At 37.9% G+C, this 22379-nt stretch overlaps 1 protein-coding gene across 1 annotated transcript; it reads left to right on the top strand.

Moving 5' to 3' along the window:
• The first annotated feature begins 646 nt into the window (after window positions 1–646).
• Window positions 647–21536, top strand: LOC124162436 (DNA-directed RNA polymerase III subunit RPC3). Its single transcript, XM_046538974.1, has 9 exons — window positions 647–882; window positions 3526–3650; window positions 3730–3863; window positions 5882–6146; window positions 6913–7124; window positions 15005–15158; window positions 15300–15492; window positions 17676–17843; window positions 21329–21536. Exons 1-9 carry the CDS (start codon window positions 736–738, stop codon window positions 21473–21475), a joined length of 1545 nt encoding a protein of 514 aa, XP_046394930.1. The 5' UTR covers window positions 647–735; the 3' UTR covers window positions 21476–21536.
• Window positions 21537–22379: the final 843 nt, after the last annotated feature.

The raw sequence follows: 22379 nt of genomic DNA, 5'->3' as shown, positions 1-22379 counted from the left end.
GGGGTACTTACCCCATCTCCCCCACCTCCCTTGACGATTAAAAAATAGACAAGATTTTTACTGCGGTTATAATTACGTTCGTTTTATTGTGTGTATTACGGAGCCTCAACCAGTCAAGCTTTGAGCCCAAGTCAAAAAGACAGATTTTCCGGTCATTGGTCATTCGCTGGTCAGCGCTCGAAAAACCAAGTGGGTATGGGGTTCAGAAACTTTCGTTATTATCTATCAAACTTATTATTATAATATTTTCATATTCATAACTTTAATGTTAAAATAAATAGAATATTTCGTAAAGTAAGGGGCTTATAATCTCGGATATGAGAGGACTGTTTACTCGTCAAAGCTATGTTTAGACTGTGTCATAGCCTTGTGCTCCCTCATACCCTCAGGAAAAAACCTCTATCCGCCCTTGCAGCTATGAATAAAGTTTATGAGTATAGGAAACCCAGAAAACGGAGGATATCATAACGACTTTTGAGTCCTTGCGACCTCATCAACAGTAACCGAATAGCACGACTGGTCACTCGTATTTACTAACGACGAAGCCGTTGGGAATTTACTGCAATTTGTATATGGCACCTTTAGCGCCTTTCCCTTTATGACGTCATTCTTTCTGCTCCAGCCCAAACACTCATCACGACCTTCTCTGTCTATATTGGTTTTAACAATGCCGGGTGACAGAAGTTTTCGCATGGGGAGATGATATTTAAATAATAAGGCGAATAAAGTGCAGAAATGTCTTGGCAATTTGGAAAATTAGTCTCCTCGTTATTATTCGAGCATTATGGAGAAGCAGCCCAAGTAGTCGGTGATGATTTGTTCCGATGGGGAGCGAAACCTCTTAGAGAACTTATTGCGAGCACTGGCTTGCCAGCGGATAAGGTATTTGCCTTAATGTCTCTTCTAACAAAACATCCTTGATTTTATCTAGGTTGTCATTTTGCATGCTAAAACTGAATACATAGGTTAAAATGTTAGACATGTTCGTCTCTTGTTGTCCCTAACGAATGACCTAATATGAAAATATAGCAGTGCTGTCCGAAAATAGTGTCATAAGTCTGTATGATCTTTAGCAAGTTTTCATGAGCCACGCAAGTGTTCTGTTGCTATATAGACGATTGGATGATTGTGATTAGTTACCTTGTTCTTTCATTGATGAATACCGAGCATGTGGTTTGTTTTGAGCTACCGATTGTAGCATTCTATCTTATAAATTTTGGTCCCACCTCACAAAGTATAGCTTCATTTAGGTACTTATAATAGTGTTGATACTATGAAATCCATCAATAATGTATATCTATCGTCATTTTAAGCAAGGAATGAGCACGGCCGCGTAACGTTTAAGTTTTGGGTAGGTATATTTACATTTGCCCATATGTTAGAAGGCAGCCAGGTACTCTTTGTATTAAAATGAATAGGATTTCGTATTTATTTGAAGTGTTGTGTTGTCCCTAAATGTATTATAATTCGTAATAATACGAGTTATACTCTACAAAGGCAGCAAGACTAACTTAAGTCATCCCATTCTACCTTTGTGGCGGTATGAGTAGTTTTTGTACACGTTTAAACAATTTTTCAAAACAGTGTTTGTTTAAACAATTTAAAAAAACAATTTTCCTTTTGCCCTCTTCTTTCAAGCGTTTGAAATATTAGATAGGTAACCATTCCTCTTGTCTTCTCCTCCCTTATTTCTTCAAATGCTTCCCTACTTCCTTCTTCAGAAGTGATGCTCTGTGAACTTTTTTTACACTGATTCTTCCACTTCTTAATCCTAATCCTCCGGTTTTCCATGGAAAACTCTGGTCTTACTAATATTCTATAATCTTTCTGTTGCCTATTTCTTTCCTCTTGTGCGTTTTTCAATAGCTTTCTTACCGGCCCATTTTGTGCCGATCTCTCATGTGAGCTGCCAATCTTAGATGTGTCTTAGTATCGTGCACAATGGTAAATCAATGTCTTCCTGGAGGCATGGCTGAAATCCCCTTATGAGAGCACTATCACGTCTGCCCCATAATCCATTTAAACGCTATCACCTATCCTTCAAAATATATGGTGACATCCCTTGCATCTCTTCTCCTCACTCAGACTGCTCGCATTCGTCCATGGAAGAAGTATGTGCTGTCACTTTTTAGTTACCCCATTTTTTGCTCATGACTTCCTCCTGAATGCTTCCTCGTAACTATTGTCATCCTTTGGGTAATCTCGTCTTCGGTATATTGCACTATCTGGACAAATTTGAAGAAGGCTTATCAATGGCTGATTGCAGGTAGACTTATGTGGAATTGTCCTAATAGCTTGTGGCAGCACCTAGCTGCTTAACACGTTGCGGACCGGGCTATTTAAATTCCTAGGAACGCTTTGGGTGGAGGTGTTGAGATTGGAAATATGCCTTTGGTTTAAACATGGTTTAAAAGCTAATGTTTAGAATATAACTTTACCCAATCAAACGTTATGATGCATCAATTCATTATGAATAACGAACAACAACTGAAAACGTACTAACAAATACATATAGTACACTTTAAAATTGTTTAGGTTGACGCGCCTAAATGACGAGAATCTTTGTCATCAGTCCGCAACGTTCGGAAAAAAAATGACAAGAATTCTCGCCATCTGTACGCAACGTGTAAAACTGCAATGCAGACTGCTCTGCCACTGACTCAGTGACGTTGAAGTAATCTCATAATTCTTTTTTGTTCTGACTCAATGATGAAAATAAACTCAAAAAATATGCATTAAAAACTTAATAGCGGGTAGGATCCTGAAGTATCCATGTATGTTAAAAAGATAAGAGGATGTTAACATAAGATTGGGCAAAAAAGACTTATCTGGCTTACACCGGGCATGATAACTGGAGATGAGAGAAAATTTTTCTGGGGAATCCAAGTACAGATGGTTAATGAACAGAGTAACTTTGATCTTTTTCCTCCATACAGAATTAAACTGCTTTATTTAAAAAGAGCAAAGAAAACTATGAGGGTGAGAACAATTATTTTACCGAGGTTATTAAGTACATAGGTGGCTAATGAGAATAATGGCTAGTAAGAAAAATTACTTGAAAATCCAAGTTGGTAAGTGACATGGCCTGGGTGAAGTGACGTGGAACGACAGGGTTCCATATATGCAGGTCAAAATTTTTCAATCTCAATAGGAAAAAATATCATTACATAACTCGCATAGAATTAGGTCTTGCTTAGCTAAATGAACCTGCTATTAGAAGAAAATAATTTGAGAGCTTCATTTGGGTAGAATATGAACCTAGTATTCAGCCAATTTAAGGCGACAACAATTTGTCTCTGAGGACTTGGTGTATGTGATTTCCAAAAGTGCTGAAAATGGTCAAAAATAGAAAGCCATTCACTGAACCATTTTCTTATTATTAAATGTCAACTACATATTGCATCGATTGCCCATTTGCTGTCAATTAAGCATTTGCAGTGATAGATTAGCAAATGCTTGTATTATTTACTGGAACATGAAGTAAGACCATTATATATCATTGGTAATCTTCTGTTTTATTTTCAGATCAAGGAAGCATTGTGCTTGTTAATCAAATTTAATCTGGTCAGTTTTGCTGAAAGTCGCGTACCTGAAAGACCTGAATATATTTTTCACAGTGAAAGACTCCTGTTGCTTCTCCGTTATCCAAGGTTTGTTGAAATAAGTATATGTATAAGCAAGTGATTTTTTTCTCCTCTTTTGGATATTAATCTGAGAAATTTTCATCAGGTATTTGTATGTGATAAAGTCACTCTATGGCAATGAAGAAGAACTTCTGGTGGAAGATTTACTCCAATATGGACAGAAGACAGCATCTGGGACACTCTGTAGTGTTGCTCGAAAGCTTAATGAAGCAATGGAAGGTAAGGAAAAAATTGATGCATTATTCTGCCATGAATGAATCACAAGGCAATGTGTCATAGTATACATGTGCTGTTTTACGATGGCTCTTCATCACCACACAGTGTTTCTAGAGAAAACAAAGGAACATGCTGAATGGTGGAGTATGTGGTATGAAGACCCATCACTGAAACATTTTAGGAAAAAATGCATGGACTGATAATTTGGACACTATTGCAGGAGCTTTCACTAAAAAGTAGACTGAAAATGACTGTCTCACATCTTCCTTGAATGCTGTTTTGTACGGCTTTATTCCTTTACTAAAGTTTGTGTATAGACTCTGTTGCCTCTGGCACTATGGCAGGAGAGGTAAAATTATTCTTGACAAAGCTTTCTGTTTGGGTATTAATAATAATAATATCGTTTATTTTCGTAGGCACTGGGGCCCATGAGAAAATATAAGTACATTTCTACATTTCACATTGAGATAGATAAATAAAAGAAAAAAGTAAATAAATATATATACATATACAGTCAAATGTGAACAGTGCATATCGCCTAGTGCATGAAAAAAAAACAATACAATATTTTCAACAAAAAAAATAAATAATCGCACTTAGATATAACACACTAATTACAAAATTTAAGGTGACAAAAAAAAGAAATATGAACAAGAGATATGAACATAAGAAAGTGAATATAAACAAGAAATATGAACATAAGAAAGTGAATATAAACAAAAAAATATGAACATAGGAAAGTGAATATAAACAAGAGGTATTATGAGCATTTAGGGAAGGATATGGAGATAAAGTAAGCCAAACAGATTTTACAATGCATTAAAACATATGTCTCTTCCTTTTGCTTAGCGTGTTCTATTTGTTGAGGTCCACCCTAACTTACTTATTAAGTATCTTTCTTAACCCCTCAAGCACGGCGGGCATTTAATTAAATCCCATCCCAGCGGCCAGATGAGATTTAAATGACTTCGCCTTTTTGGCATACTATCATTCAATAATTTATATCTTTCATAATATATATGATCAGTATCGTTGAAAATTTTTGTAAACTTGCGTAATATGATGTGCTACTATATAATAATTTTTTGAGTGAATTGAGTGTATATTTATTGTTTTATGTGTCTCCTTCTATGAAATAAGAATAAATTTTCAGTTTTGACTGAATTAACTGGAAAGATTTAAATTTGGTTTCGAATAAGCTGCGAGATCTCTAACATTCCATGCATTTTTTAAATACAATTACATGATGTTCTTTAGTTATTTGGTGTTGAAAATTTCATAATAGATTGGATACTTTCGATAGGATTACCCGTTTCGCCTACTTGAAAATTTATCACTTTTCCCATTTCTCTGACTGATAGAGTAATTAGTTTTAATTTAAAATGCAATAATTGGGGGAGAAAAAATATTATATACAGTAGGTCAGGAAGCGTACTGGGTACGCATGATGGTGGCATACGAAATTTACAGGGCGCGTACTGGGTACGCATGACGGCATTGAGGGGTTAAATTACCTTGCAATGTGGATTAAAGTTTCTGTAGAAAAAATATGACTTAGAAAGAAATTAATTGTGCTTTGATTGTTTCTTCCTCGTCAATTTACAATTTGCATGGTCAGAACTACTGTTAGTAGTTGTGGAGGAGGAGATGAGTGAACTATTCATTAATATTTTACATTTTATCCTTGTAAAACTTATTGAAAAAACTGGTGCTTGCTATCAATAAATTGATCGGTGATTTGGATGAATTCCTTACTTTTTGGAATGAGACACCCTTTTTTGGCAATAAGGTAATATTGACTGCTGTATTTTTGTTTCTAATTTTTCTTTATTTTGAAGAAATTTCCTCTGGCTTCAGTCCAGGTGATGTGCTGGTTCAAATGATCCATGGCACCAACTTTTTTTGTATTTAAAATCTTTTTGCTATTAGCGATCTGGACTCTCAGATATTTTAAAAATATACCAGCATAATATTGCTTATTATGTAATCCCTAGTTTTGATATTTCATAATTTCATTTCAGGCAATAAAAGTACAGTGTCATTGCAAAGCCTCAGGGATAAGTTTTCCCTGCTGGCAAAGAATAAATTTATCCAAAGATGTCCTGCAGTTACAGAAGGAAATATTCCAACCTTTAGCATGACAGAGGCAGAATTATATTTTGTTCCTGATGTAGATATTAAAAAGATTTCTCAACAAATCCAAGAAAGTGATGACAAATCTGATAACCTCTTGGATGATCATGTTTATTGGAGAGTAAATTTTGATAGGTTTCATCAGGAAATGAGGTGGGTATAATAAATTTATGATAAGGCTTAAATCATCATTCTGTACCTGATTTTCATCAACATTTCTGAATATTTTCTTTTCCATCTTTGCTCTTGGCGGAGTATGTATTTTAGTGATAAGTTGTTTTTAAATAAATTTAGGATAATCTATGGTTTTATATGTTCTATAATTTATGTTTTTAAAGTTAATATACTTTAGCCCTTTCACTACTGTGAACGTACCTGGTACATTCGCACAGCAGACTGCTGTGAACGTACTTTTTCTACCTTCTTGCCATGTGCTCAGCAATTTCGCCGAAGCACTCCGATGGGTCGCTAATCCAGTACCCTTTCCTTGGTCCTTAGCCACGTTTTTAGCAAAGTTAGCAAAATCATTATTTTTCATCGCACAAAAATGGTTCAAAGACGTACTTGATTGGCAGGGGTGCGATGCAAACAATCATTTTTTGATGATCGGATTGATTGATAGATTTTCAAAATGCAGTCAGAGCGGTCACTTTTGGGGAGGGAGGCCCCCCTGCTCGGAGGAGTTGAAGAGAGGGGTCAGCGAGGGTGACCTCGTCGAGGAAAGGGTACGGGATTAGCGACCCTTTGAAGGGTGTACCACGCCCATTCTGTAAGTACCTGCTCCATGGCGACCACGAAACGCATTTTAAACTTTTCGCCACATGTAAGGAGAAGGTTTTGGGAGATTGAACAGCAGTGAAAGGGTTAATGATATTTTCATATTGATAAATTTTTAATATTCATGTATTTTATCATGCAGGGACCAAATCATGATCACATCTATTGGTAGGAGAGTCGATGACCATGCCGCTGAACTTCTTGGTTATTTATTTAAGCTGATGTACCAGAAAACAGATCCTTGGGCACCATCCTCAAATCCTATTTCACTGACCGAGATTCAAGATGTCATTCGAAAGGATTTTGGTCATCCATCACTGTCAAAATATTTGAATCAGTATATTAAAGTCTTAGGTAATTACTAATTCATTATTACATTGCTTGATCTGTAAGGAACAGATTTTTTTCAATCACAAATGATGTGACTCATATTTAAAAGATGTGAGCTACTTTACCAACATATCTTAGGCCCACCATACACGTTCAGTTTGGCCTCAAGGCATAACTGACAGTGTGTGGTGATGCCTTGAGGCGGATCGTTGGCCGGACAGCCAGATGGGAATCCAATGAGGTCCTGCCTCAAGGCCAAGCGGCTCCGGCCAAACTGTGCAGTTCCAGCCTCAAGGCCCGGCCTTGAGGCCGGGACAGAACGTGTATGGTAGGCCTTAGTTAATGGAGATGTCTGATACTTTATAGGAATCCATGCTGTACTGTATAGACATTATTAGTGATTCTAAACTTGTTTAGATACATAGATGGATTGACAAGTTAATAGTCTATTTCCTCCATTTCTCAGGCTGTTGTCCATCTGTGAATTATTTTATAAATAAGTCATGAAATCTTCTACTGCATGTGTTGCTCCAACTGCATTATTATTTATCACTACTCTTTTATTTTTGCATGTCAGTATTTGAGAAATTATTGCAAGTGTGATGCTCCAAGTCCTCATCACTCTAAATCACTGATTGCTAGGACTCTGTGATTTTCACGAACGCATAATTTTGGTATTTACACATTTTTACGATTTCGGCATTAATAATGACATATTCCATGATTTGGAAAGGTTTTTTTTTTTTACTATTTTGCTACTTTTTAAATTTCTGACCACTAGTAAGCATCATTTTTACTAGAGATGTGCGAATAGTATCGGCGAATACTCGAATACCTCGAATATTAGAAAGTATTCGATATTCGAGGTTTCGAATAGTTATGCGAAAAGTACCGCCTCGAATACCTCGAATACTTTGAATTTCGCGTCATACACTGTCGCACGCACGTCGTTGGTAGTTGACTCGGAAAAATGTAGAGAACAGTAGTCATTTAGTGCTCGCAGCGCCGTTTTACGCAAGTTGACGAATTACATCAAATTCGTGGATTTTAGCGGTGAAAAGAGTTCGACGAGGGGAACCGAAAATGGTCGGGTGAAAAAATCCGAAAATCCCCGATTCCCCCCACCAGGAGAACCTCAGTGCCGTGGGATAGCAACCTTAGGGCATTTCCCACGATCCGCTATCGCCCTCCATTCAGCACTCTCCTCGCCCACTCTGACGTTTTCCTCTTCTCCGAAATCAAACAAAAGGTCCCAGCTCGCGCAGGGATCGCATTACGAAGACCCCTGCTTCGAAAAAAATATCGAGTTACGAGAACAATAAAAACGTGTTTCACGCCCTCCCCCTTTTTCTCACCCACTGACCTTTTTCTAGCTACCTGCTTCGAAGTTCCCCATTTCTGGAGGTCAACTGCTGTGTGAGTACCGTGGGATAGTTACATTAGCGCATTTCCCAAGATCCGGTATCACTCTCCATTCAGCACTAGCCCACCCCTCTGAGGATTTTCTCTTCTTCGAAATAAAAAAAGGTCACAGCTCGTGCAGGGATCATATTACGAAGACCTTAGATTCGAAAAAATACCGGGTTACACGAGAACAATGGAAACGTTTTTCCGGCCCTCCCTTTTCTCCCCCACTGACCTTTTTTTTCCTACCAGCTTCGAAGTTCTCCATTTCTGTGGAGGTCAACCGCTGCATGAGTCATCTATTAGCACAAAAGGTGTCTAAGAATGACTTTTGTCAATTGATGTTACACCTTTATTGAATTGAAATATTAGTAATGTGCGCGTAATTTCAAAAAGAATAAGACCAAACACGACGTATTTCTGAGTTTATTTAAGCATTTTACGCAAAGAAATAAATGTCAAAATACGACGGAGACTTAGCATCAAATTAAAATCATTAGAGATTGGTAAATCAAAATTACTCCCCAAAATCTTGTGTTGCCTGCTGCATAGGCATCCGAGTCAAACATTCCAGCATTCATCATTTAGTATTCGAGGTATTCGAAATTCGAGGTATTCGAATATTCGAGCAATGATTTAATATTCGAATTCGATATTCGAATTCGAGAAATCTGCTATTCGACCCATCTCTAATTTTTACTAATTCCGTGATATAAATTCAAGCCACTGATTGAAACACTGAATTCTCAACATTGCCGCATTGCACCATCCTAAAAATTCCCCATCAAATGATGCGACAATCACTGCATATTAGCATGCCACAATATAATTCTACTTTCTCTGTATGAACTACACAAAGTTGGAAAGATATTCCTAGTAATGACTCAGCAGTCACTCAGAATACTCCAGAGTGGACACATTGAGTGCATAACCCCTCAGCTACTGCTGAGAGTGCTCTGGGAATATACTTGAATTTAATTTGAATTAATGATTGTACTCAATAGCATGGTTTCTTATTTCTTTTTTATTGCCTAAATTGAAATATTATTACTACTGGAGTACACCCATGTCTCGTATAGCGCAAGGGATGCGTTCCTTGGGGTCTTTGCGCTATACGAATTTGAGTTATACGAGAGCGTTTTAACATAGGGAAGATAGGGATGCGTTCCAGGTAGCATAGGTCTTTGGTATTGAATTTCCTCTAAAACATCTATATTCCCATAAAAAGCCTTAGAAAACATTATTTCTATAAATATTTATAGTTTAAAACATCTTTAAAGATAGTATTCACGCATTCAAAGACTTTTATTCACGTTAAAAAAAATTCTTACGTGCTTTCGAAATTCCATCCTGTCGTGCGGGTGGGCTAACATCTGCTATCTCAGGGGATCGTAATGCGTTGCCGGCAGTTGACGATTTTTAAAACTAGTCTAAAAACAACTGTTGTGTCACCCAGGCCCTTTTGTAGCTCATCGAAATGACAGGAAAATGCTACTTTAAATGCCATTTTATAGCTTGCGGAGTTTATGAATGATAAATCATTTTAATTTGAAGTCCTCCGAGTCATTAGCAGCTACGTGAAACAGTCTTTAAATGCCTTGAAACCTGACCCAGGTTTTCCTTCCCTGAAAGTGAATGAACGAGAATGCATTCTTTTCCAAAAGAATATCGTCTCGTCAACACTAGATCTAGTTGAGGGGGAAAGGAGCCACTTTCAATAACAGCTTGGAGTTCATCAGAAAATGTTGTGGTGGCTGCGCTATCAACACTTGCAGATTCACCTGATATCGCCGCACTGAAAATGCCTGCTTGCCGTTTAAATTCTGGAACCAACCGCTTTCACTAAATGTCTCGGAGCGATTACCACTCTCGTCTTTTTGTACTGATTCACCATGAACTTTCCGTATGTGTAGACCGCTTGGTTGAAGTTGGTGCGGCTGAGGTCACTGATATTTTAGCTTCGTCTTTATTCAAAATAAGGCATCGTGAGTTTAAACTTCCACGCAATATCTCTTTGACGCTCTCCATTTTCAAAGCAATTGACCTCTCTCAAGTCCTCTTCTAGGTTTATGGTTTTTCTTGATAAATTCTTGATTTTTCTACACGCATTCCTATTTTTTGCCATATTCTCTTGGTTTTTACTCTGTATGGCTATATCTAAATCACCTTCTTCTGCTGAACTGTATTCCTGAGACGCAGAAGGCCTATGACTGCGGGGAGGGAACGAAGCCATTGTGTTTGAGACTCTATAGCGGACCCTTTTATGTGTTGATGCTATTCATGCGCAACTCGGCCACCGCTCCATTTCTCCCCCGTGAATACCGATGACCTTGAAGGCTTTAGCGTAGACTCTCTACCTGGAAGTCAATCGCCCGGTAACCTACGACGGCAGAAATACGTCTCAAACCGTATTGCTGAAAAAAAACTCATTTCCACTAGCCCCACGCTTAATTAACGATCTAAATTATTTATTATCATTCTGTTAAGGAGACGAGATAAATTGACGAGTAATACTTTTGGCAATTGCACAGCAATGAATTTCGATTAATATATAAACAAAAAAGAAGATTTGAGGCAAGAAATAATATTAATATGCGTAAATTGATAGAAATTACGTGTGTACTTAGCGCAAGTTCACGTTTTATCACGAGAGCGTTTAAAGTTTTTGATTAGGCTACACTGCGTTGCAATGTTTCCCCGAGGAACGAATTTGCGCTATATCGAAATTGCGCTAATCGAAATTGTGCTATACGAGACATGGGTGTATATAGTTCACACTCAAGATTTTTAAATGACGATATCTATTTTATGTGATTAAATGAAAAGTGAAAATTTTCTGCGTGCGAAAAGTGATGGCTAAATATGAATGCTGGGAAAAGCCCGTGTGATGTCATTCTGGTTCGGCTGCCACCGTGTGAGGCTATGGGCACCGCTACAATGCAGCCTGCTAGCAGGTAGCGCTTGGCTAAAATAAGGATTATTAATACCCTATCAAGCGAAGGAATGTTTCCGACCTCAGCCAATTTTAATAGGTGATTATTAAGAAATGTTTCCCTGAGCTCTGTGCCTCATGCATACATTGGTAATCTCAGACGATGTAAAACTCCTATCTACTCGTATAGAAACTAGGTCCCTGTGACGACACGTGGAGCGGCATCGCATGGGCACCAATCTGGGCTTTTTCAAATGAGGTTAAAATTGACCATTGGCATTCATCTAAACTGGGGTTTCTATGAGGGAGGTATTTTTTTCAACCTCTGATAGCTCTGCAAAAACACCATACAAGCGACAGGCAGGTACTGTGCAGATAGGGCAACTGCGCGTCCTCCGCACCACACACTCAAGTTATTTTTTACCGTAAGTTATTAGTTTAACGTTCCTGGCAACCTCATCAACAAAACTACCTCAATTGATTCTCCCTCCAAGTGTGCACTCTGTAGTGACAGCCAGAAAACTCACCGAATGGCTTCAGGATTGACTTTTCTTGACCTTAATGCCGATGAAAGAGAATTTTAACGTTAACGCAGCTGCTCAGTGTGAAACATTACGTCCGTTCACATTCAAAACAAAAGAAGACATGCTGACTTCTGTAAGTGTTTTGATCCATGGCAACGCCCGTCATCTCAGCGCTGATGCAGCCCAACTGCTCCTTGAGCAATTTCAGTGGGAAATTTTCGATCACCCACCATGCAATGCCGACCTAGTGCCGTGTGACTTCCATGTTTACACTGAAATGATGATGTGGCTAGATTGCAAGCATTTTCAAACAAGCGATGAGTTTCAGGACAAAGGCATAATTCAATGGAAGTCACTGGCGGCAACATTCCATGAAGAAGGTTTAGTGAAGCTTGCCCACAGGCACGACCAATCACTCAATCGTACCCATATGTCACATGAATCATCATACACATAGTACAGGAACGCTAGGGTATTGACACCAGGGATGCATTGCTTAACCAATTTAACGTAGAATGTGAAAAACTGCCAAGGATGCTTTAAAGCTTAGTAATAGTTTTCATATTTTTAATTATTTCTAGTTAATTCTGTTACGTATTAAATGCATCCAGATTTTTTTCCCAATGGTGATTACAGTCGGATCCGGATTTAAGGTCTTCGCATTTAACGTTTTTCCGCATTTAGCGTTTATTTTTTTGGGTCCCGATTCATTCCCTATTAGGACAATGTAAAAATTATCCGTATTTAGTGTTTCGGCATTTTGCGTTTTTCCGCATTTATGGTCGTAAAAATTTGTCCCGCTCATGATTTTTACGCCCGATTTAACGTTTTTTCATGACGGTTCATCCAAATCTTCGAATTTATGCTCATCAACAAGAACAGTCTCATGGAAGTTTACCAAGAGCCGATAGAATCTACTGGGAAACGCTTCTTCGACTGCTTTCTTCCGCGAGCGCAGCACTGCGACCTTCAACTCGCAAGTTGGGTGATTTGTCTTCTCGTAACGTTTCGCTCCCCTTCTGATCCAAACACCAGGCACTTTTTGTATCAGATTTGATCTAATGGAGCAAAGTCATCAATTAATAACCTCGAACTACCTTATCCTTCACTTCTTGAACTTGACTTCGATGATACGTGACGACTGATGACACGAGTTATCCTCCGAGGGCCGCTACAATAATGGTTTTCTCGTTATGCTTTATGCGTTCTTTGATGGCTTATGCCCCTTTCAACTCTACTTCCTACGGGCAGTCGATTATTAGCCCAATATTTTTTCAGTCAGCTACTTTCTCTTTTCAAAAGAGGAGGCCCAATATCAATTGCGCAGTTCACTAGAAGATTCCTTCTATAATCCATTCCAAGGTCAGTTTCCACGGAGGAACAGCGAAAGAACAGAGGAAGTGTTTCCCCTGTCATGACCGTGAGTGAGAGCATTCTTTCCCTACGGAACAACATTATTTTACATCGTAATTTAGATATCCCGGAGCCAATTTATCGATATGCGGCTGGTTGATATCGCTGTCGATTCAAAAATATTTATCTGGTGCTAATTAATGTCTAAAGAGAATGACAATCGGAGTTTTGGCGAACTATCACGGTCCATGACTCTAAATAAATCGCTCATGCTGGAAAAAAAAATCACCGCATACTCACGGTAGAATAGATGAGCGCGGAAAAATACGAAAATCCGGCAGGTATCCCTTGGTGGTTGACTTCGACATAACAACCCTGACGAAATTACCAAACTCCAGAGGCACTGACAATTTTTCGGATGAAGTCCAGTTCTGTTGAAGATTAAACCTTTTCATTTAACAGAGTTTAGCTAATCGTTATTCAAGGTCCAACCAAATTTTATTAAAAGCTGCCGAGAAACAAGGCGAGTTGGAGTCAAGGTGATCAGCGCGCCGCGTAAGCAACGTCTCCCGGCTCCATTCGACCTGCATAAGGCCGCGGATATATGACAACGAATCTGGTGTTATCATCGAGTTGAATCACCATCGACTTGTGCGCATACTAAAATAAGATTCTATTTTTTTGGATGACCTCGAAATCCAAAATGTGCACATGGGAGGCTTTTTAAAGGCTCATAAATCCCTTGTTTTGCCGAGGCAACAGAAAACGTTAAGTTGGCAAAATTCCAGAAAACCTCCCTTTTACTAGAAATTCGGTAGTTGAGAATTCGGGATTAGCGATCTTCTGCTGTCCCTTTATTTCACTCATTCCTCATGATTTTTCGAGTACCTACTTACACCTTTTCTTATCATATTAGAAATTCTATAGTCACCTACATGTCACTTTTACAGAAAAATTCTAAATTTCATCGAGACCACTGAAATATATGCATAAAAATGGAATCACTTATGTCCATAATAATAATCTGAGTGGGAATGTTTTTAAGTTGATGTTTATTAGAATTTTCTTAAAATATTTCATTAAAACAATTGCCATCCTCTCATTGCTTATTTTTACTACCCATTTTTTTTTTTAGCTGATTCCTGAAAAGTATCATCCAACCTTCATAGGGCAGAGACCATTTCATTAAAGAATTTTTTGCTGCATTCAGCACCTTTTAGTTACTTATAAATAATATTTTTTATTCATAAAAAGCCATTCCAATCATTACAGACCCTAAAACCTGAAAAAAATGGCAGGTCCTCATTTAGTGTTTTTCCACATTTAGTGTTTTAAATTTTGTCCCCCCTGAAAAACCTTAAATCAGGATTCTACTGTATTTGTTTTGGGCTTAAAACAATGAAATTTTCTCAGTCACCTGTGTTGAATGGCATTGCCATTGAACATAGGTGTCTAGTTGCATGATATTCACACAATTACCAACTCAATCTCCTCAATGGACAAGCCAATCTTAGGTCGTATGCATCAGGTCTTTCATATGCATGCTCTTTTGTAAGGTGTAGTGTCATGCATTTTTTATTGCTGATTCATTTTTTATTGTTAAATCATAGAATGTTAAAGTTATTAAATAAAAGTATTTTTTTAAACTTATGTATGTGATGCAACTGAATGAAATTATTTATTAATTTCAGAAGAGGATTCTAGTAAATTTGTGGATAGATGTGGTGATGGAGGTGGTGGTCAATATTGTGTCAACATGAAGAATGCATTTATTCAGCTGGCATGGGTGACTATTGAAAACATTGTTGTGGAAAGGTTAGGTTCCAAAGCAGCAAGGATACTTAGGTAAAGTATGCTTCAATTCAAAATATGTATACTTGAGGTACAATTTAAAATATTGAACTAATCTTATCTAAGTTGCACATAGATGTATTATCTAAGCATATACGTATTTGTTTTCTAACTCTTATTCTAATTTAATTTTAGGTTAGTTAAAATTAAAAAGTTTATAGAGCAAGACCAAATTCTGCAATTATGCATGATACCATCGAAGGAGTGCAAACTGCTTTTATATCAGCTATCTCAAGAAAATTTTTTGCAATTGAGGGAGCTGAGGAAAACACTGTCTAATACTGGCCCAAATAAAACATTTTACCTCTACCATGTGGACCTGGAGCAGGTGACTATTTAATCATTTGTTTAATTGTAATTACTCATTGTCTTAGTACTATGCCAAAGTACACGAAAAGGTGCATTAGTTGTAACAATTGACACCTTTGGACGAAAGTGCTGATCAACCATTTCTGCTTCAATGAGTGATTTTTCTATGTTGCTGCTGCTTTCCAGTATTATCTCTTGGTGTTATTCTGGAATCCTGTTTCCTAAAAAGATATGAATAGTGTTAAATAAAGAAATTTACCTTTGTAAACCTTAAAGTACGTCATGGGGAAAGCAGCATCATTGCAATCTTGGGAAGCATGAAGATTATTTTTCTATAATTTTTCTTGTAGTTGATATTTTTTTATACAGGAAGGATTTTCTACAATTTTAAATAATTTTTCTCCAAAAAATTGTAAATATGGTGGCGTGTATCATCAGTGACCATAATGTAATGGAGTTGAAATTGCACCTAAAATTCTTTAAAATGAATTAAACAAGGAAAAGCAAATTTCAGGTAGAGAAATTGAATGAATATTCAGCTTCCATTTCAAGAAGCCGAGGGGAGGAAAATAAAGGCTGAAAAGGCATAGGAAGTGAGCTTCGAAAGAAGTGCTTGGGAGAAGGAAATTTGTCAAGTAATAAGTATGAAGGAAGTCTCATACCTCGCTAAAGAAATAAGAAAATACATAACAAAGGTATACACAAGTATCCTTAATCTGAATGGGGTTAATATGCATGAATTACCATGAGAAAAAATTTCCTTTGGACCGGGACTCAAGCCAATCAAAATGGACCTTTGGCTTTCCAGGCCACTGCACAGACAACTATGCTCTTCAGGTTCCTGATCTTTCATAGCAATTTTACGGAGGCTCATGGTTCTAGACGTTGGGGGTTGAATTTGCTAGTGAAGAATAGAAAATGGTGCTAGTCTATAAGACAGCAAAGATAAAGAATACACAGCAGTAGAATACGTGTTATAGCCTAAAAAGCAGTGGAAGAAGGAGAAATGTTATTCCTATTTGAAGGTGCTTAATTTCAGCCCCCATGTAAAGTAATTGGCATGCATGGCCCAGAGTGCACCATGCAGAATGATTAGTGTGAGATGTAGGGGAACCATCAACTCTAAGCTGACCCTTCCTACATTGATAAGTGGTAGAGTTACCTACCCTGAATGTAATATAGTGGGCAATAACATGGGGAACATTTATCAGAAATATTTGTGAAGCCCTGAAGAAACTAGGATTCATCAAGCATGTTGCGGGAAAGGTTTTGGGAGAGAAAGAGAATTGCTTTTTCACTTGTCAGGCTGCTCCTTGAATATGTGTGGGATCTGGCAGAGAAAGACAGGAACTTAGTAAAATACCAAGGAAAACTGCAAGATTGTTCAAAAACTGATGCAAGCAATTAGAGGAAAGTTACAGAATGAAGAATGGATAATTGCCATTTTTAAAATGGGGACGTAATTGTTTAAGGAAGTCACTGATGAGATGTGCACTGTTGAATTAAAATAAATGATTTCACGAGTAGCCAAATTCAGTACTTTTTTCGTTCTGTAGTTCTTAAAAATACCTTTTCACAACATTATGGCATCCTTTTAATGCAAAAACAGAATTACTGAAGCCCATTCCAATGTTTTCCCTAGTGAATATGCTCGTCTATTACCATTTGGTTGCTAGTTATTTTTTTATTAGGTTGTAATTTTGATGAATAACAATACCTAAATGCATGCACGTTTTGTAGTGTTTCAGAAAAACATAAAATGTACAAATGCTTATTGTGAAATTTGCAACCATTCATAGTCTCACCACACATTAAATACAATGCATCTATCTGGAGAACTGTTGGCTTTGCATAGAGGATAGGACACATAGGGGCCTGGGTAGGCCCAGACCTGCTCATTCCTTGCCACAGGAGAGAGTGCTCTTACTCCAAATAAAAACTATTTCTGTGTATAACTGTACAAGTGATATCAAACAATGAAGTAGCGCAAACAATGCCATATCTTCTTACGATGGACACAACGTACAAAACCACAAAATATGCACTTATAACCTCTATAAAAGGTTTAATAGACAGCTAGCGAATATTTTTACACCGCCTTACCATTACATACCCGTTTTGCAATATGTCAGTGAGTTGATAATTAGTATTCCTTTCCTGAGAGATGGTGACTGTTATTTTATTGATTATTTTTAATTACAGGTCGTTCGCATGACTCTTGAAATGTGTTACAAGGCTCTCTACAATGCTTTGGAAAGGAGGAGAGCCAAAAAAAGTGACAACAAAAGGCTTATTGAAAAGCAGCAAAGGATTGAGTCAATTGCCTTAAGTTTGAAAGAGAGAGGTGCTTCAGAAGATCAGTTAGCAGAGGTAAAAATTGTGTGGTGAATTATGATTAGTGAGTGATATCTTTCCTTTTTACCTTTTGCTTTTGAGGGAATATGAATTGAAATTTTAGATTGCAACTGTGATATGTGCTTAGTGTTTATGTTTCTTACCCACAAAACCTAGTAATTCCATGCTTCCTCATCCATTTGCAGACTTTTAATACTTATAATTTCCTGTAGCAGCTTCATCTTCTTGCTCACAATGAAACCAAGCCTGTATCCATCATATAGAAATTGCATAAATACCACAGTGAATGTAGGTAGCCAAGGAATCAAATATTACTAGATTATTACAATACTTTGCGTACAAACTTGAAGGTGCCAGCGCTATTTCTTGTTTCCTTCCAGGATAGATTGTATATAGCAAATATAGATTAGATGCAGAGTCAGATGTAGGGGAGGGGAGGGGCATGGGGGCACATGCCCCCCTCAGATGCTTAAAAAAATATACAAATTTTTTATACGGTTATCATTACGATCGTTTTGTTTTGTATATTTCAGAGCCTCAATCATTTAATTTCATATTAATAACTGTCATATTAAAATTAAGATAAAATTTCGTACAGTAATTGTTGTACATATGTATCTTGTTTGTAATCTCAAGTATGAGAAGATCGTTTGCCTGTCAGACCCTTGTGCCCCCCAGAAAAAAATCATGGATCAGGCCTTGATTAGATGTATGGCTAAAAAAGGCTAGTTAAGGAGAAAATTACCGTATAAGCGCGTGTAAGAGGTGCACCTTTTTTCCCAGAAATTGCAGCCGAAAATGGGGGTGCGCCTCTTACACAAACTTCTGATCTTCCTCCCCTCCCCTTCGCCGGTCGCAAGTCCAAGGGGAACTGAGTGGCCTTGGTTTTCAGCATGAGTCAGTCATCTGGAACCCTGGGTCAAAAACAAGCGGCAGGCAGGGGAGTTTTTCCCTTAGTGACGTATTTTTAAAATGCTCCTGTTTGCTTTTCTTGTAAGCATCGCGCCGTCACCTCGGTACCCCAGAGGTGAACATGGAAAAGATCGCGCGGGGTATTTTGCTCCGGAGGTCGTGCCAAATTTACTGTCACGATTGGATATCCCACGGCATTTATACTGCATATAGTAATCGGATATCAGACGTAGAGAAACACGTAGTTTTGAAGGACATACATGGTTAATAGTCAACATCTCTCTTGCCGAGCAATTTCCTTTACCCTGGGGACCTGATTTTTCAAAAATCATCTTCAGACGCTAATATGAGGATTTTTGCAACTGAAAATTATATTGATGTCAAAACCTGCGGTTTAAAAAATTCGAACGAGTGTGTTCATTGTTGGACTAAATGGTGGATAGGAGAAATCGGAAATGCTTATAATTGAAGAGCGCTGAAGGAGAGGTCGAGGGGAAGGAGCGCGCTCCCTCCCTTCCGTATTTCAAGCTACGAGGCTATGAGCGAAGGAGCAAGGGAAGAACACGTCCGATCTTGCATGTGACGTCGTTGCCTTCAAAGCGAAGGGACGAAGGCGCAGCAATGTGAAGTACGCAGTTTGCGTTGCCTGAAGTTTCCAGTCCGTCTCGTCTTGTTTGAATGCGCTTATGCTACGCTTGTTCCTTCCGAAATTGTGTTTTTTGGACTATGTTGAATATTAGTAGCCTTGTTTTAACTCTAAATCTTTGTGTTAATCAATTAGAGCTTAAAAAACTTAAATGATGTCAGATATACGTCGCGTTAGGTCTCATTCTTTTTAAAACCTCATGCGTGTCATACAATTGCTGAAAGATATCGAGATATCTTCGAGCTTAGTAGGTGACTCACCTACTAAGTTGGCCTCCAGAAACTGGGAGAATTGAACCTGGTAGAACGATAAACGTCAGTTTGTGAGATGGGGGTAGGGATGAAACACGTTTCCATTGTTCCCCTGTAACTTGATATTTTCCTATTTTCCTGTGTGGTCTCGGAAAGGAAAATTACGGCGTAGGCATTGGCTGATGGAGGGCCGAGTGTGGTTCCGTTAAATTTACGACGTGGTTATTATCCTATGGCGCTGATATTGCCCCGATTGTTGTCCAATCTCATGGGAAGGTTCATGCTATGTGCCCGTCATGTTTTGCCTTATTCCGCGGCGGCAATTCTATTGCAATACTCCTGTGAGAGCTTTTACAAAAAATTTCGTGAGTAGGACTATCATCGTAGAGCAACGGAGTATGCTAAGAGAGGATCGGAACTCTTTCTACTCCCTCTTATGCCGCTATTACCGCCGCAGTTATCAAAATTTCCTCTTTCAATTAGTATTGAAAGAGGAAAGAGGATTAGTATTGGTATTGAAAGGATTAGTATTAGTATTGAGGATTAGTATTGAAAGAGGAAATTTTGATAACTGTCGAAATTCCAGGCATGCGTCTGCAACACCGCACGATAGGATTAAACAAATGCCGCCAAATTTTTTTCTTTATAGCTTCGATGCTCAAAATAGGGGTGCGCCTCTTACATGTGTACGCCTCTTACACACGCTTATACAGTTCTTTGCTTACATCTTTCCACTGCCTATTTGTCCCTCAGAAAGCCTAAACATCATACAATGCAAACTTACTCCTCGGTGCATGGCAAGGTATGATTCTTCACCAAAATGCACTATATCACACAAGCAGAATATGAGTTTATTTGTTTCACTCACAGGGATTATGCTCAAGAGATATTCATGCCAATTCCTTAGCTATAATATTAGTATTCATAATAGGACTCATAGTCATGGCATACATCAAAGCATGAGGAAGCTACATTACGGATTAGAAATGAAGTGAACTAGTGTTATGGATGCAGGGCACTGCTAGCAGAAATTTATGATGGGAATGCACCAATGCAAACCAAAATGTGCCATAGAAAAGCAATGGCGAGCGAGTGGCGAGATATGGCCAGGAGTGCCGACTTTTATAAAATATTGGGGGGCCCATACTGGGAGCCTTGCCCTGGGAAATTTTATAAATAGTGAGTTTGAAGTTTTTTTTAGCATCTTTGAAGAGTCATATGATCAACATTAGAACTCTGAAAATTCGACTCTTGATAACTTAACAATCTGAGGAAAATTGACAAGCCTGATACATCTTTTCCTACCCCTGATTTCTAATGTTTGAGGGGGCTCGGGCCCCCTCATGCCCCATGGAGTTGGCGCCACTGGATATGGCCAACAAATTTGCAAAGCTAGCTACTAGCTACATAAGGTTACCCACCCAAGAATATCTTTCTTTTACGAGATGCTGGGAATCATTTTCTGGAAAACTTTTTGATGCATAGTACAACCGTTGTGTCAATAACAGAAAATATCCAGAGGTACTATTTGCGTTGCATGTTCAGCTTAATCTTTAGGCCACAAAATATAAACGTATAATACCTCATTGCAATCATTCACTGGTTAGTAAGTGTCATCATGTTATTTTGTATGTAATGACTTTTCATGATTCCAAGTTGAGTAATATATTTCTCCTAACTTCATATTTCAGATTGAGGATATGTTGACCCCTCCTGAGAGGACAGTCCTGGAAAAAGTTCGTGTAACAATGAACAAACTGACTGAAGCTGAACTTCAAATTGATGAAACTGTTTTTGTCCTTCAGTTATATCTTATGTATAAACTTGATAAAGTATGAATGTTTTTCATGAGTCAAGTGGAAAATTCTGTCGTTTTTTATAAAAATGATTTATGATGTACACCAATTTATTTCATAATTTTGAAAATTTTTAATGAAATATGGTTACATAAATCAAGAATTAAATAACCTCTCACATCATTTGCTATTATGTCTCAAAAATTTCTCTTTGGGACAAATTTTAAGTCATGATGTTTGATGTTGATTAATAATTCCAACAATTAACAACTTTTGAAATAAAATATAATGGTTCTCAGCTGCTAGTTTTTGACTTAGCCTATTCAGAAATCAGCCTGCCAAAATATTTTCAATTCAAGGGCAACACAACAATTGATTGAGGCTCTTGCATTTTTGCTTACACTGCTTGAGTTACTGTTATTTCTTTTGTAGCCAAATAATTCTTGGCTCATTTTGCCAGAGCAGATGTTATCCAATGTTACGTATTTCCCAGAGCTGGTAACATCCAAGGTACCTATTTTCCCAGAACTGGTAACATTCAAGGTACTTACATGCCAGTGCAAGAGGGCTAAGCCCGAGTATACCTCGGGCTGTATAATTTCTGCTAGAGACCCGAGGTCAGGGTGTCTTATTAAATTCCATGGAAACATTCTGTGAATTTTTCTCGGGCCCAAACAATGTAGCTTCTTTCTTTTTCTATCTGGTCTTCTTTTTATGGAAGATGCTGCCATTTAGCAGTTCCTAAATGTACTGCATTTAACCCTTTTACTGCCAGCCCATTTCAGGTGGGATGTACGAAGACTGCCAAGGCTATTTTCCTCTATTAGCAACTTTTCAGATTTAAAAATCTTTCAGCTACTTAATTTTATTTAATACGTCTAGATTTTTTTCCCAATTCTTAAGATATATTTACATCTTATAACCATAGATATATTTTGGGGGTTTA

The sequence above is a fragment of the Ischnura elegans genome, chromosome 7 (genome assembly GCF_921293095.1).
Source record: "Ischnura elegans chromosome 7, ioIscEleg1.1, whole genome shotgun sequence".
Classification (NCBI taxonomy): Eukaryota; Metazoa; Arthropoda; class Insecta; order Odonata; family Coenagrionidae; genus Ischnura; species Ischnura elegans.
Note: the sequence above shows the minus strand (reverse complement) of the source record. Positions and strands in the feature narration are given on the sequence as shown.